Consider the following 14,156-nt stretch of genomic DNA (forward strand, 5'->3'; position numbering starts at 1 on the left):
GCTACTTCCAACCACATGAATTTTAAAGGGGTCATCCGGTGCCACATGCACTTTTACAAGCTGTTTGAACTGAAATTAAAAAAAAAAAAACATTAGGATTGTGTGTACACAACCACCCTAGAATGACAAAGATCCGCCCAGTAGTTTTCTTTTAATTTAGTAAAATAATTTGCCCCTTCTCATAGGGCCGTTCTCAGATGCCTGTCGTTGTGGCGTAACACCGACAGAGGCCGCTCCTGCGATAGTTGATAGACAGCAGTCTTTTAGCATAGACCCGCCCCGAGTGTAAACTGACAGGGAATGTGACTGCCGATCTACCTAAATGGGTTAATGTTTACACGAATCATTTCTCACCATACTGCTTTATAAACCAGGGTCAGTATAAAGCTTAGCTTTGTAACGCTAGATGGTTTAAAACGGTGTCTGTTAATGATTAAGATGTAACCTTAATGCAATACTTGCAAACGTGTTTACAGCCCGCAACTGCACATGAGTAAAGACTATAACACTCACATTTATGTATTTCAATATAAGGACGGGTAAGTTATGTTAACCGATCACTTTTTTGCTCTTGTTCAATCAGCTGTGCCTCAGTAAACACACCACATTCCTCTCTTTACCACAGTAAACACACCACGTTCGTCTCTTTACCACAGTAAACACAGTAAACACACCACATTCGTCTCTTTACCACAGTAAACACATCGCGTTCATCTCTTTACCACAGTAAACAGGCCACGTTCGTCTCTTTACCACAGTAAACACAATAAACACAGTAAACACACCGCGTTCGTTTCTTTACCACAGTAAACACATCGCGTTCGTCTCTTTACCACAGTAAACACACCGCTTTCGTTTCTTTACCACAGTAAACACACCCCGTTCGTCTCTTCACCACAGTAAACACAGTAAACACATCGCGTTTGTCTCTTTACCACAGTAAACACACCGCGTTCGTCTCTTTACCACAGTAAACACAGTAAACACACCGCTTTCGTCTCTTTACCACAGTAAACACACCCCGTTCGTCTCTTTACCACAGTAAATACACCGCGTTCGTCTCTTTACCACAGTAAACACACCGCGTTCGTCTCTTTACCACAGTAAACACAGTAAACACACCGCGTTCGTCTCTTTACCACAGTAAACACATCGCGTTCGTCTCTTTACCACAGTAAACACACCGTGTTCGTCTCTTTACCACAGTAAACACATCGCGTTCGTCTCTTTACCACAGTAAACACACCGCGTTCGTCTCTTTACCACAGTAAACACATCGCGTTCGTCTCTTTACCACAGTAAACACACCGCGTTCGTCTCTTTACCACAGTAAACACACTGCGTTTGTCTCCACAGTAAACACATCGCGTTCGTATCTCTCTCAGTACTCTAACTCAGTGGTTCTCAATCCTGGTCCTGGAGGACCCCTGCTCTGCACATTTTGCATGTCTCCCTTATTTAACACACCTGATTGAGATCATCAGCTCATTAATAGAGATCCATGAACTGAACTAACAAGCTGAAGATCTCAATCAGGTGTGTTAAATAAGAGAGACATGCAAAATGTGCAGAGCAGGGGTCCTCCAGGACCAGGATTGAGAACCACTGCTCTAACTTACCCTGCCAGTACATATAAATATAAATCAAAGCGACATTAAGTTTATTAACCATTCAGACACGTCCAGTATAAGCCGTAATTGCCAAACTTCTTTGCGTGTGTCATCTTGTTTCGGTTCTAACTGAGGGTTTTAAAATAAAATTTAAAATGGATGGGCTTGTACAGTGTCTTCAAAGCCCCGCAAGTGCCATTTCCCCCCAAACTATACAACTATACCCCCAACTGTTGTCTAGGCAACACCCCGTGTGCTATGTAATGACACGCCCCACAGAACTGAAGGGCGGGGTGAGCAGAGGTTCATATCATTTAAAGGGCCAGGTACTGATATCGTTTGCTGAGAACAGAGGCATTTTTTACCAGGTAAAATTAGAGTTTTTTTTACACTACCATAAAGAATTTTTAATCAAAGTATATTACAAACTTTTCATTAGGACCCTAAAGCATCATATGAACTTGTGGAAAATGGGCATTGGATGACCCCTTTAACAGTTTATATTGTTTGTGAACAGGCCGAGCAGGATAATGGTCACCCTCTTCCTGCATATGCTGACCTGCAGATTGAAATTCTGGATGAAAACAACCAAGCTCCATATTTCCAGCGCTCCTCGTACCAGGGCTTCATCAGTGAGTCTGCCTCGGTTGGCACCACCATCTCAGGGAGCGCCAACCTCACGGCCCCTCTGGGCATCATCGCACTGGACAATGACATCGAAGAGGTGAGATGTTCCCATGAAAAGTGCCAGGACATTTTCACATTGTTGCCTCACTCCTGTCTTGGGAATGCAAAGATGCATAAAATCACAGATGGTTTCAGCCTCTCCATATGTTTTATATTGTAGCTGCAGCCAGGGGCCACACCAGTAGGTACCCGAGTGATGTGATGTGTGCCCTCTTTTCTTTTCTTTTCTTTTCTTTTCTTTTCTTTTCTTTTCTTTTCTTTTCTTTTCTTTTCTGATATAATGGTTCGACAAATGCAGTTTCTTTCTTTTTATGCTGTGTTTCCTATTGATACATGAAGTTGGGACATGCCGTATTGAATAGTTTGTCTCTTTTTTGCCAGTAGGATTTAATTTGACACATCTGTGAGCCATTGTATGTTACACTTTGTTGCTAGTTAAAGTAGGTGGCAGACATTCTCATTGTAGACAGCAATCGATTGCACAAAAATTTGCATGCAAAAAGAGTTAACTTTTATATTTTTATGTCTTCCTTGAAAAAAGAGGTTGTACATTGTATATGTAACCCAATGTTATCCTGGGTTATGCATACTGTAAATATGCAAAACAATTTAATTATTTTGGTTTATTGAGTCTTTAATTGTATAACAAAAATACAATTAGAACTAAAATTATACTCTTGATTCAAATTATTTTTTAAGAAATAAATACCTTTATTCACAAAGGATGTGTTAAAATGATAAAAAGTGATAGCAAAGACTTTCTATTTTCTATTTTGAATAAACACTGTTCTTTTTAGCTTTTTATTCATCAAAGAATCCTAAAAAAAAAAAAAGAATCACAGGTTTCAAAAAAAAATATTAAGCAGCACAACTGTTTCCAACATTGATAATAAAAGTAATAAACCAGCATATTAGAATGATTTTTGAAGGACCATGTGACACCGAAGACTGGAGTAATGGCTGATGAAAATTCAGCTTTGCATCACAGGAATAATTTAGATTTTAAAATATATTTAAATATAAAACCATTATTTTAAACTGTAAGAATATTTCACAATATTACAGCTTTTTTCTTTAATTTTGATCAAGTAAATTCAGCCCTAATGAGCATAAGAGAGAAAAAAAACATTTAAAACTTACTGATCCCAAACTTTTAAACAGTAGTGTATAAATACACAGACACACATTATTATATTGTATTTTACATATATTTTATCTACATATACATATTTTATATACATATATCTCTCTCTATTTCTTAATTAATCAAACAGACTGAATAGATGAGAGAAATCAATAGAAATACTAATGCAGGTGGTCTGCAGACAAACAGCTTATATGATCAATTTTAATGACACAGCAGTTCTGTCACTTTGAAATGTGCATGTACTTAATTTTCTCCCTAGAATTATACATTAGATTTTGACTTTTGAATTCTCTGGACTTTCAAACAAGCAGTTAAAGCTGTTTCTGTAGATGCTCTTGCATGTCAGAGTGAATGAATTGTTTGAGTGACTCTGACTTGCGTGTTTATGCAACATGAGGATTGCGTGACTGCATGAGGTTTGTTTGGACGGTGTGTCATGCTCATATTAACATCTATTAATGCTGCATTTGACATCTCATATTTGTTTGTTTTGTAAAGACAAAAGATCCTCAGCTGAAGGTCACTCTGAATGAATACACCTCTATCTTCTCCATCACCTCTATTGGCATCACACGTTACCTTACGCTGCTGAAACCAGTGGACCGAGAGATGCAGACCAACTACACCTTAACGGTACGTGACACACACAAACATACTGTACACACGCATTTACAGTGGCATGTGAAAGTTTGGGAACCGCTTGCAGAATCTCGCATTAAGAGATTCCCCCCCCCCCCTTCTCTTCATGCATCATGTGTCCTTCTGGAGCATCAGTGAATGTTTGAACTTTTTTTTTAATAGTTGTGTTTGAGGCATTCAGTATGAAACGATGGAGCTCAAATCATTTTTTCTGAAGAACAGTGCTTAGTTTAACTGTTCAGAACAAAGAAGTGATTCATGAACCATCACAAAACAAACAAACAAACAAAAAAACAGTCATAGAGAATCCAGGTAAAAACACAGTATTAAGAACCAAGGGTTCCCAAAATTTGAAGGTGGTTATTTTGCCCTGTGGACTAAATGTAAACATCTTTTATGTGAAATATCTTACTAAATAAGTACTAAATAACAAAATAACATGCACTTTATATGATCTCTCTTATTTTGTTAAAATTATTCACATTTTCACAGATTCTGCAAGGGGTTTCCAAACTTTCACATGCCACTGTAGCTGTTTGAAAACATCCTATTGACTCTTATTGACCCTTGGATCACCCAGAAATATTGCATTTCATCCCAAAATCAAAAGAAAAGTTTTGTATAAAATAAATAAAGGCTGTTTTAGGACCATTATTAATTGATATTTTGTGTATTTAAATTCATATTATTATTGGTTTCTGTATCAATGTCATTTGTTATGAATATTGGAAAATGGTCGGTAATTAATATTTAAATCAACCTAAATTAAAGATATTAATGCTAATGTTTCAGTATATAATACATGACATTGCATTTTTGCAATGGTAAAATATATGTTAAAATGCATTTTATTATATAAAGAAAAAATAGGTACAATATGCATTTGTGCAAAATGTAATATATGCATTTTGTTTAGATTTAAATCTGATATTTCAGCAAAAGTTTTTTTTATTTTAAATATTTCCATACTGTAAATGCATAAAAATATAATTAGTCCTTGTTTATAAGTTAAAAACATTATTATTATTATTATTTTTCCCCCCCAAAAAAATAGTTTGTAACTATTAAATTGAGTCAATATTTGAACTATACATTTGTCTGGAACACACACTGCGATTTATTTAGAGTCCCTGTCACTCAAGTCTCTTCTCTCATTGAAAATGAATGACTGGGCACTTCAGTCTCTTCAGTCTTCTTTCCTCTTGAGATTATTTACTGCTCTTCTGAGACCCTGTGTGAGTCACGATCTGCCCTGTGGGACTCCTCCGGCATGAGGAGCGACTAATTTATTAACAACAGGGAATATTCTTACTTTAAGATTAATATTTCTGTCTTGAACGTCAAATCTCAGCATGACAGCTGTTCGCTGTGATGAACCAAACAAAGCGATTGAAACGGTGCTGTTTGTTCAGTATGTGAAGTGTCTCTTCAGGACTCTGTCCATCGATCGGATCTATTGATCTGAGATTTGGGCTCAAGTGTCTCTGATCTTTCCAGAATCCCTCATCTCCAAGGAGCAGTTAAAAAGACAGCTGGATCACAGAAGGAACATTTGAGTGCAGTGTTTTGATCATTGTTTAATCTGAGAAGTGTTGTTTTTTTGTTTGATCATTCACTGTAGTGATATAGCTTTCCATTGATGTATGGTTTGTTAGGATAGGACAATATTTGGCCGAGATACAACTATTTGAAAATTTAAAAATCAAAGGGTGGAAAAAAATCTAAATACCGAGAAAATTGCTTTTAAAGTTGTGCAAATGTAGTTTATAGCAATGCATATTATAAAATTAAGTTTTGATATATTTACGGTAGGAAATCTACAAAATATCTTCATGGAACTTGATCTTTACTTAATATCCTAATGATTTTTTGCGTAAAAGAACAATCAATAATTTTGACCCATATAATCGTGCTACTTAAAACTAGTTTTGTGGTCCAGGGTCACATATAATAAATAATAAGCATCCAAACCTGGGCACTTTTGTTTATAAAATGCTTTTTGTGAACTGCTTTAATTTGGAACAAGTGAATCAGGGAATGGCTTTATAGCCTCACATATGTCACTTCACTCACAGCTGATTGGTCCAGCTTTAGTTTGCAGTCTCCTATCCAGAATAAGACCTGTTTCAGAGCAGGTTAACCATGTACCATGAGTTTCCATGGCAATGAACACTGGTAAAAAAGTATCTTCTTGAACCTGAAAAAACAGAGTTTGCTCAAACTAAACTCAAACTTACACAGGTAGCCAATTAGACTAGCTTTATAACAGAAGCCACTGGCTTTGGCCAATCAAAGTTTAGAATTTTGCGATGGCCAATCAAATTGCACTCGTCTGGACACGCCCCTGCTCTCTGTGAGATCTTGATGATTTGGGTTCTGATAATCAGCGTTAATCCATTTGAAAGGCTTAACAATACTTGGCTTATCAGTACGAAACAGAGACCCAATCACATTTAATATGTGTTCTTTTATAAGAACAAACAGGCTGAAACAAGCAGATGAAAGGAAATTAGCGGTAGAGTTATTAGACCTGGAGAGAGACCAACATAATCAAAGACCGCTTCCCTGCAGTGTGTTTTTAATGCTGAAGTTCATCCAAAAGTGAAAACTCTGTCATCATTTACTTGTTTAAAAAAAAACTGTGATTTTTTACTATTCTGTGCATGTTGCCATAGAGGAACCTTTCAGTAAACAGTTCTCAAAAGAACAATTTTTTTCTTAGTGTGAAGAACATTTTGTGATCAAAAGAAACTTTTATCCACTATACATAACATTGGAAAGTTTCCATGGCTGTTATAGAGCAGGTCATATGAGTTTTCGAAAAAATATATTTTTTGCAGTTTGTAACGTAGCTATCCTGCAATGTAAACAGTCTGCATAGTTGTTAATCAAAAAAGTGTATTATACATAAAGATATTGTCTCTCAAAAGAAAGCGTTGACTCATAAGCATCTCGTAAGTACTATTGATACATTTTCAATTGAGTGCTCAAAAAAATCTATTTTTGTGCTAATATGTGATGTATACCTAGTGCAGCTTTAGGTTTCCAGGTAAACCACGATATTACTGTCTTACTGAAATAGTTCTGATAATTCGTTGTGAACCCACTATTTCCTAAGAATGTGTTGATTAATGTAGACTGTCGTTGTTCTAATTACTTTTAATAATAAAGAACGTACAACTTAGACATATCTTGGTGTACAAACTGTATTGTTTCAACAGTTTCATCAGCACTCAGCTAACATGTCCACCAGTTATTGTTTTGTTAAGTGTTTACAGTTTAGCAGCTAAACTTAAGCTTTGGGAGCGATTCGTTTGCATAAGTGTTTAACAAAATGTTTTTATGTCATTATTTTAAGAACGGAATGGAGCACTATATTATTGTTTTTGTAAAGGTTCTCAGGGTTGCCAGGTTTTTACAACAAAACCCATTCAATTGTTACTCAAAACTAGTCTGATCGCATTTCCGGGGTGTAAAGTAGGTTTTTGTTGGGGTTCCCCTGGTAAATTCGCATTCCAGGGACAAAATATGACAATATTGGGGTCGCTTCAACCCACAACATCAAAAACAACCACAGGAGGGTCACGTGACGCAAATGATGGAGTAGCTGTGTTGCTGGTGAGCTCCGGCAGAGCCTTTAAACTTTTTCCTCATCAGACTCAATATTGTTCCCTACAGTGCTAACAAACAAATGTAAATGTAATTTTGCGTCCAAAAATGGCGGATGCACAAATGGCTCCGAGCGATATCGACGTGCTTGTAAAAAGAATTACAACAGAAGTTTTGGCAGGAGTCGACAAAGCTCTTGAGAATAAAATCGACCCGGTGCTGGAGAAATTGTCCGCAGCTGTAGCACACATCGAGGAGGTGGAGACCCGTATCACCGAAGCTGAAACGCGCATATCTGTGGTGGAGGATAGGGTCTCAAGAGACAACACGGATTTGAGCAAGATGAAAGCTAAACTTGACGCGGCCCTGAAGAAAATAGACGACCTGGAAAACAGGAGCAGGCGGTGTAATATCCGAATAATTGGCCTGCCCGAGGGCGAGGAGGGGACCAACCCGGTCTCGTTCCTCAAAACTTGGCTACCTAATTTGCTGAACATTGATTTCAAGAACCACCAGGTTAAGATAGAGAGCGCTCACCACGCTCTAACACGCCGTCCCGCTCCGGGAGAGAGGCCGCGCGCGCTGATTCTAAAACTCCAATTTTCAAGGCAAAGCGCGTATTCTGCAAGCCGCGCGAGCTGCGAGCCAGCTGGTCTACAAACAACACAATATCTCCATCTTTGAAGATTTCTCCGTTGCTGTGGTGAGGAAAAGACAAGCATTCGGAAATGTCAAGAAACGACTTTGCGAACGAGGAATTAGCTTCGCAATGACCTACCCGGTGGTTCTCCGAGTACAACACAACGGTGTGAAACTCTTCAAACAACCTGAAGAGGTAGAGACTTTCCTGGACAGCTTGTCTAAATCAGCTCCTACCACCTCGCCCGGTCCAAATCAACCCAGGGAGACTGAATGACAAGTGGCTAAGTTGTCTGTAAGGACATATCTATAATTGTTTTGACATATAAAAGAGTTAATCTAGACTTTACATATGGGACAATAATTTCATTTGTGGCAATTTTTCGTTTATAGCCTTATTGAGTTGATGAATAGAAAGAGGGGAAAAAATGTAACTGTGATATTGCTTACAATGGTAATTAGTATAAGCTTATAGGTGAAGGCTGCTGCCGCAGCAGACTATCGAGAATCATACCAAAACTCTCTGATTTTGCCGTTTCCTTTTTAATAACTGCACAACTTTTGCTTGTTCTTACCAAGTTCCGGTCATGTTATGTTTCCAACGAGACAAAGTGGCTTTCACTATTGATCTCAAATGTGAAACTGACCTGCGTCAGACTCCCGTTTTACACACATAAAAATGCTTGTAAGGTGTTAAATGTAAATAGTTCTGGGCTTGTGTTCGTTATGCAGGGTAAGACTATTTTGTTTTTTTATTCTTTTATTTTCTTTAATCTCAATACAGTATATTGTATTGCTTTAAATCTACCAATTTTCTTGTTTCTTGGAACATTCTTTACGGGAATCAAAATTGGTAAATAAGATATTTACTGAATTATGTAGGGGCATCTCACATACACAAGGGCAGTTTGCATAATAAAGCATCCTATGTTCATGGCAACAAGTAGATCATTATTAAAATTATGCAGCTGGAATGTGAAGGGCGTTCAAAATCCGGTGAAAAGGAAAAAGATTTTAAATTTCTTAAAAAAGGAACAGGTCCACATTGCATTTTTGCAAGAGACGCATTTAACAGATAGTGAGCATGCTAAATTGAAGCGTGACTGGGTGGGACAAGTGTATGGTTCGTCATTCACTAGCAAGAGCAGGGGAGTCGCTATTCTTGTAAATAAATGTATACCACTATCAAATGTAAATACATATTATGACAATTCAGGTCGCTTTATCTTACTCAAGGCTATATTAGCTGGACAACCTATTACTCTAATGAACGTTTATATTCCCCCAATTCAGTCGAACGAGCTAATTACACATGTCTTTTCAAAATTTGCAGAATGGCAATGTGAACATAGTGTGATTGCTGGGGACTTTAATTGTACTTTGATTCCTAAATTAGATAAATCCTTTTCATCTAGTGATAAACCTTCTAGCAGGGCACGAGCCCTAAATGAAACTTGTGAAGAGCTGGGTCTTGTGGATACCTGACAAGCTCTGCACCCGGAAATAGAGAATACACTTTTTTTTTCTGGAGCTCACAAAACAGGCAGCGGGATAGATTACTTTTTTTCTCCTAAAATTTCACTTCAAAATGTAATTGATTGTAGTATTGGAAATATAGTAATCTCAGACCATGCTGCTGTTTCTCTTGAACTAGGCTTTTCTAATCAAATTTACTATCCAGCGTCCTGGAAATTCAACTCTTGGCTTGTACATGATCCAAATGTTGAATCTTATCTTAAGGAGCAAACTGAGCTATTTCTTTTTAACAATAAAACCCTACTGCTAAAGCATACATTAGGAGACTAATCATCTCTTATGTTTCAAATCAGAAAAAGAAGCATCTGGCAGACCAGAGAAGGCTTGAAATAATTCTTCATGATCTGCAAATAAAATATTATACTAGCCCCACAGATGCATTGCTGGCTGAGATCAAAACAGTAAAAACGTCTTTAGAAGCAAATCTCACCAACAAAGCAGAAAAATCTGTGTTCTTTGCTAGACAACGGTTATACGAATTTGCCAATAAACCAAATAAATACTTGGCCAATTTATTACGTTGTCGATCCCCTGCTCAGGTAATCTCTGGCATTAGGGATAAAGAAGGCACCTGTCATCATGATAATAAAATAATTAATAAGATTTTCAGGGCTTTTTACAAGAGGCTTTACTCTTCTCAGTCAGACCTCACTTCAGTTCACTTTCAGTTGAGCAAAGGCAGATGCTAAATAAACCAATTGAACTTAGTGAAATTTTAAATTGTATCAACCAACTCCCTAAAGGAAAAGCACCAGGACCCGATGGGTTTACAGTAGAATTCTTTCAAAAATTCAAAGAGTTGTTTGCAAATTTAATGTATGAGATGATACAGCACTCATATAATTCCGGTAAACTCCCTAGTTCTATGTTGGAAGCCAATATCTGTGTTTTTTTTAAAAAGGGCAAATGCCCTGAGGAATGTGGGTCCCACCGCCCTATTTCCTTACTTAATGTGGATATCTAAATATAGCTAAAATCTTAGCTAAAATATTTGCCATCCGACTAGAATCAATGCTTCCTACAATAATTAATATTGACCAGACAGGCTTCGTAAAAGGCAGGTTATCAGCTCATAATGTTAGAAGACTTCTTAACATAATTCAACATTCAAATCAGTGTACAAAAAGAGGTTTAGTTATTTCATTAGATGCGGAGAAAGCCTTTGACAGGGTCGAATGGCCATATTTATTTTCTGTACTCTCCGAATTTAATTTAGGAGACACATTTATTAAATGGGTTAAAATTTTATACTCTTTCCCCACAGCAAATGTCATTACTAATTGTCTCAAATCCCCAAAATTTTCTCTATCACGTGGCACCAGACAGGGATGCCCTAAGTCACCACTTCTGTTTGCTCTGGTTATCGAGCCGCTAGCTGTGGCCATTAGAGACGACCCCTCTATTGAGGGACTTTGTCTAGGAAAGAAAACCCACAAGATTTCCCTCTACGCTGATGATATCTTAATTTTCCTTGATTCTCCACAACAATCTATTCCACACTTAATTGACCTGATATCCAGTTTTGGTGCCTTCTCTGGGTATAAAATAAATTTTACAAAATCAAAAGCAATGCCTCTAAACAATTTGTACTCAAATAACTCTACAATTTCTCACCCATTTCAATGGTCTCCTGTTGGCTTCACCTACTTGGGTATAAAGATTTCACCAAAATTAGATAACTTGCATCAAAACAACTTTGCTCCAATTATTAAGACAATTAAAACAGATTTAGATAGATGGTGTAACCTACCTTTGTCTTTACTAGGTCGAATTCATCTTGTTAAGATGAATATATTACCTCGTCTTTTATACCCGCTTCAAATGTTACCTGTTCTCATTCCTAATAGAGCCCTTAAACAGATTCATGGTTTTATTATTTCTTTTATTTGGAGAAAAAAAAGGCCCAGATTAAGATATAGCTTCCTGTCATTACCTTACAGATTAGGCAGAGTAGCTGCTCCCTCCTTCAAGTTATACCAACTGTCTGCCCAGCTCCGCTTTATATTGGAATGGCATATAAATGACCCAAACTCAACTTGGATCTGTGCTGAAGCTGCGAGACTTGGGTCTGTTCCCCTACGTAACTTGCTGTATGTTTCATCAAAAAAATTGCCAGCCTTAATTAAAGGTAACTTAATCCTTAGCAATATGATAAAAATATGGAGGCTTGCTCGTAAAACAGAAGGTTATCACTCCCATCTTTCTTTGCTAACACCACTGCATAATAATCCAGATTTTCCCCCAGGGATGAATGATGGACTAATACATTGGAAGGAAAAGGGGATTTGTGTCATTGGAGATGTAGTGGAAAACAAACAGCTAATGACCTTTGAGCAAATTGTTGTGAAATACAACCTAAATAAAAAAGATTTCTTCACATACTATCAGATACGCAGCTTTGTAACTAAAGGTCTTAAAATGCACTCGACTGGCTTTGGTGTATCCCCACTGGAAGAGCGCATAAATAAACTTACTTCATCTTGGTCAGTGTCTAAACAGTTTTACGGAATATTGATAAATGCAAATGCAGACAGCTCAGATAAAACCAGGGAGTTATGGGAGAAGGATTTTGGGGAGGAAATTCAGATAGCTGATTGGAAAGCTGTATGTGAGATGCCCTCTTATCTTGCCAACAACTCTGCCTGGGAAATACAGTTTAAAATTGTCCACCGGTTACACGTGACTCCAGCCCGAAGGCATAAGATTAACCCTAAATTATCTAATCTCTGTAATAAATGCAAAGGAGTTGAGGGAACCCTAATTCATTGTTTCAGGAGTTGTATTAAGATCCAACAATTCTGGAATAGCTTCCTGAAGGAACTTGAGAATATATTCCACTGTCCTTTACAACTCGGACCAAAAGCACGCCTTCTAGGTGTAAGTCAGGAATTTCCCTTCAAATTTCAAGGGGTTCACCTTCTCCAAATTCTGTTATACTGTGCCCGCAAATGCATACTTGTATGTTGGATAACAGATCAGACTCCGTCATTTACTCAGTGGATAAACACAGCTAAAGCTCTTATTCCCTATGAAGCCTTTTCTACAGCATTAAAGGATAAACCATTCAATTTCTATAAGATATGGGACCCTTTTCTCATTTATCTTGGGGTGAAAGAAACACGATTATTAACTTTGGGAATCCAGAATTTAGCATGGAAAGGTTGAAAGACCACCCTATTGTACTGTATTGCAATAACTGTACTGTTAGTTTTTTTTTTTTTTTTTCGTTCCCAGTTTTATTTATGTAATTTCTTTTTTATTTCTCTTTTTTATTTCATTATTATTATTTATTTATTTACTTCTTTAATAACTTATGTAATAATTTATGTTGATTTCCATACCATTTGTTTATCTGTCTTGTTAAATATGTACAGCTTGTATGGATGTTTGAAAACCCATGTCAAAACCTGCAATAAAAAAAAAAAAAAAAAAAAAAAAACAACCACGGACTTGGCAACACAGATGGTAGCACTCGCTAACTTGCTCAAGTACTCCTCTCTGTACCAATCACAACAGGCTTGGCCAGCTGACCAATCAGAGCAGAGTAGGCGTACGGAAGATTATTTTTTTTTATGCATTTAAACCTGTTGTACGCTATAAAAAATCACAATTTGTTGAGTCAACTTAAAATAATTTATACTAGGGGCCGTCGAACGCTTGAATCTGATTGGCTGACGAACGTTCTAAGGGTGTGCGTTATTTTCAGGAAAACACACAGCGAACATAGTTCCAGGCAGTTCTTGACCGCATTACGTCTATATCACTTTGCCACACCATTTCAGTTATTTCAAAGGTCCTTACAGCTCAAAACAGCAAAATAACCAAAACCCACAACGACTCCAAACCCACAAACCAAATTTTTAATTCAACTCAAATATCAAAGTTGTCACTTAGTACAATTTAAAATTTCAAGTTGATTAAACTTATTTGAATTGACTGAACCTAAAATTTTAAGGCAGCAGGGTAACAAGTAAGGAATAATTGACTTTGGTCCGTACTAAGTGACAACTTAGATATTTGAGTTGACTTAACAAAAAATTTGGTTTGTTAAACTTAATAGCTGAGTAAGTTACCCAGCTGCCTTGAAATATTTAGTTGAATTAACTCAAATATCTAAGTTGTCACTTAGTACAACTTAACATTCCAAGTTGACTAAACTTTTTTGAGTTGACTGAACTTAAAAATTTAAGGCAGCCAGGTAACAAATTATTTTAAGTTGATAAATCCAAAAGTATGCAAAATGCTGCTGGGGTTTGAAGTCTTTGAATCGGTGCTCTTTGGTCACAGGA

At 37.0% G+C, this 14,156-nt stretch overlaps 1 protein-coding gene across 1 annotated transcript in view; it reads left to right on the plus strand.

The window, feature by feature from the left end:
* The window catches only part of pcdh15a (protocadherin-related 15a), a 213,659-nt gene that overhangs the window by 66,920 nt on the left and 132,583 nt on the right, over positions 1-14,156 (plus strand). Inside the window, exons 9-10 of the mRNA XM_073834580.1 lie at positions 2,128-2,334; positions 3,943-4,077. Coding sequence (XP_073690681.1) covers positions 2,128-2,334; positions 3,943-4,077 — 342 coding nt within the window. The remainder of the gene's footprint in view (positions 1-2,127; positions 2,335-3,942; positions 4,078-14,156) is intronic.

This window comes from Garra rufa, chromosome 2 (genome assembly GCF_049309525.1).
Source record: "Garra rufa chromosome 2, GarRuf1.0, whole genome shotgun sequence".
NCBI classification, from domain to species: Eukaryota; Metazoa; Chordata; class Actinopteri; order Cypriniformes; family Cyprinidae; genus Garra; species Garra rufa.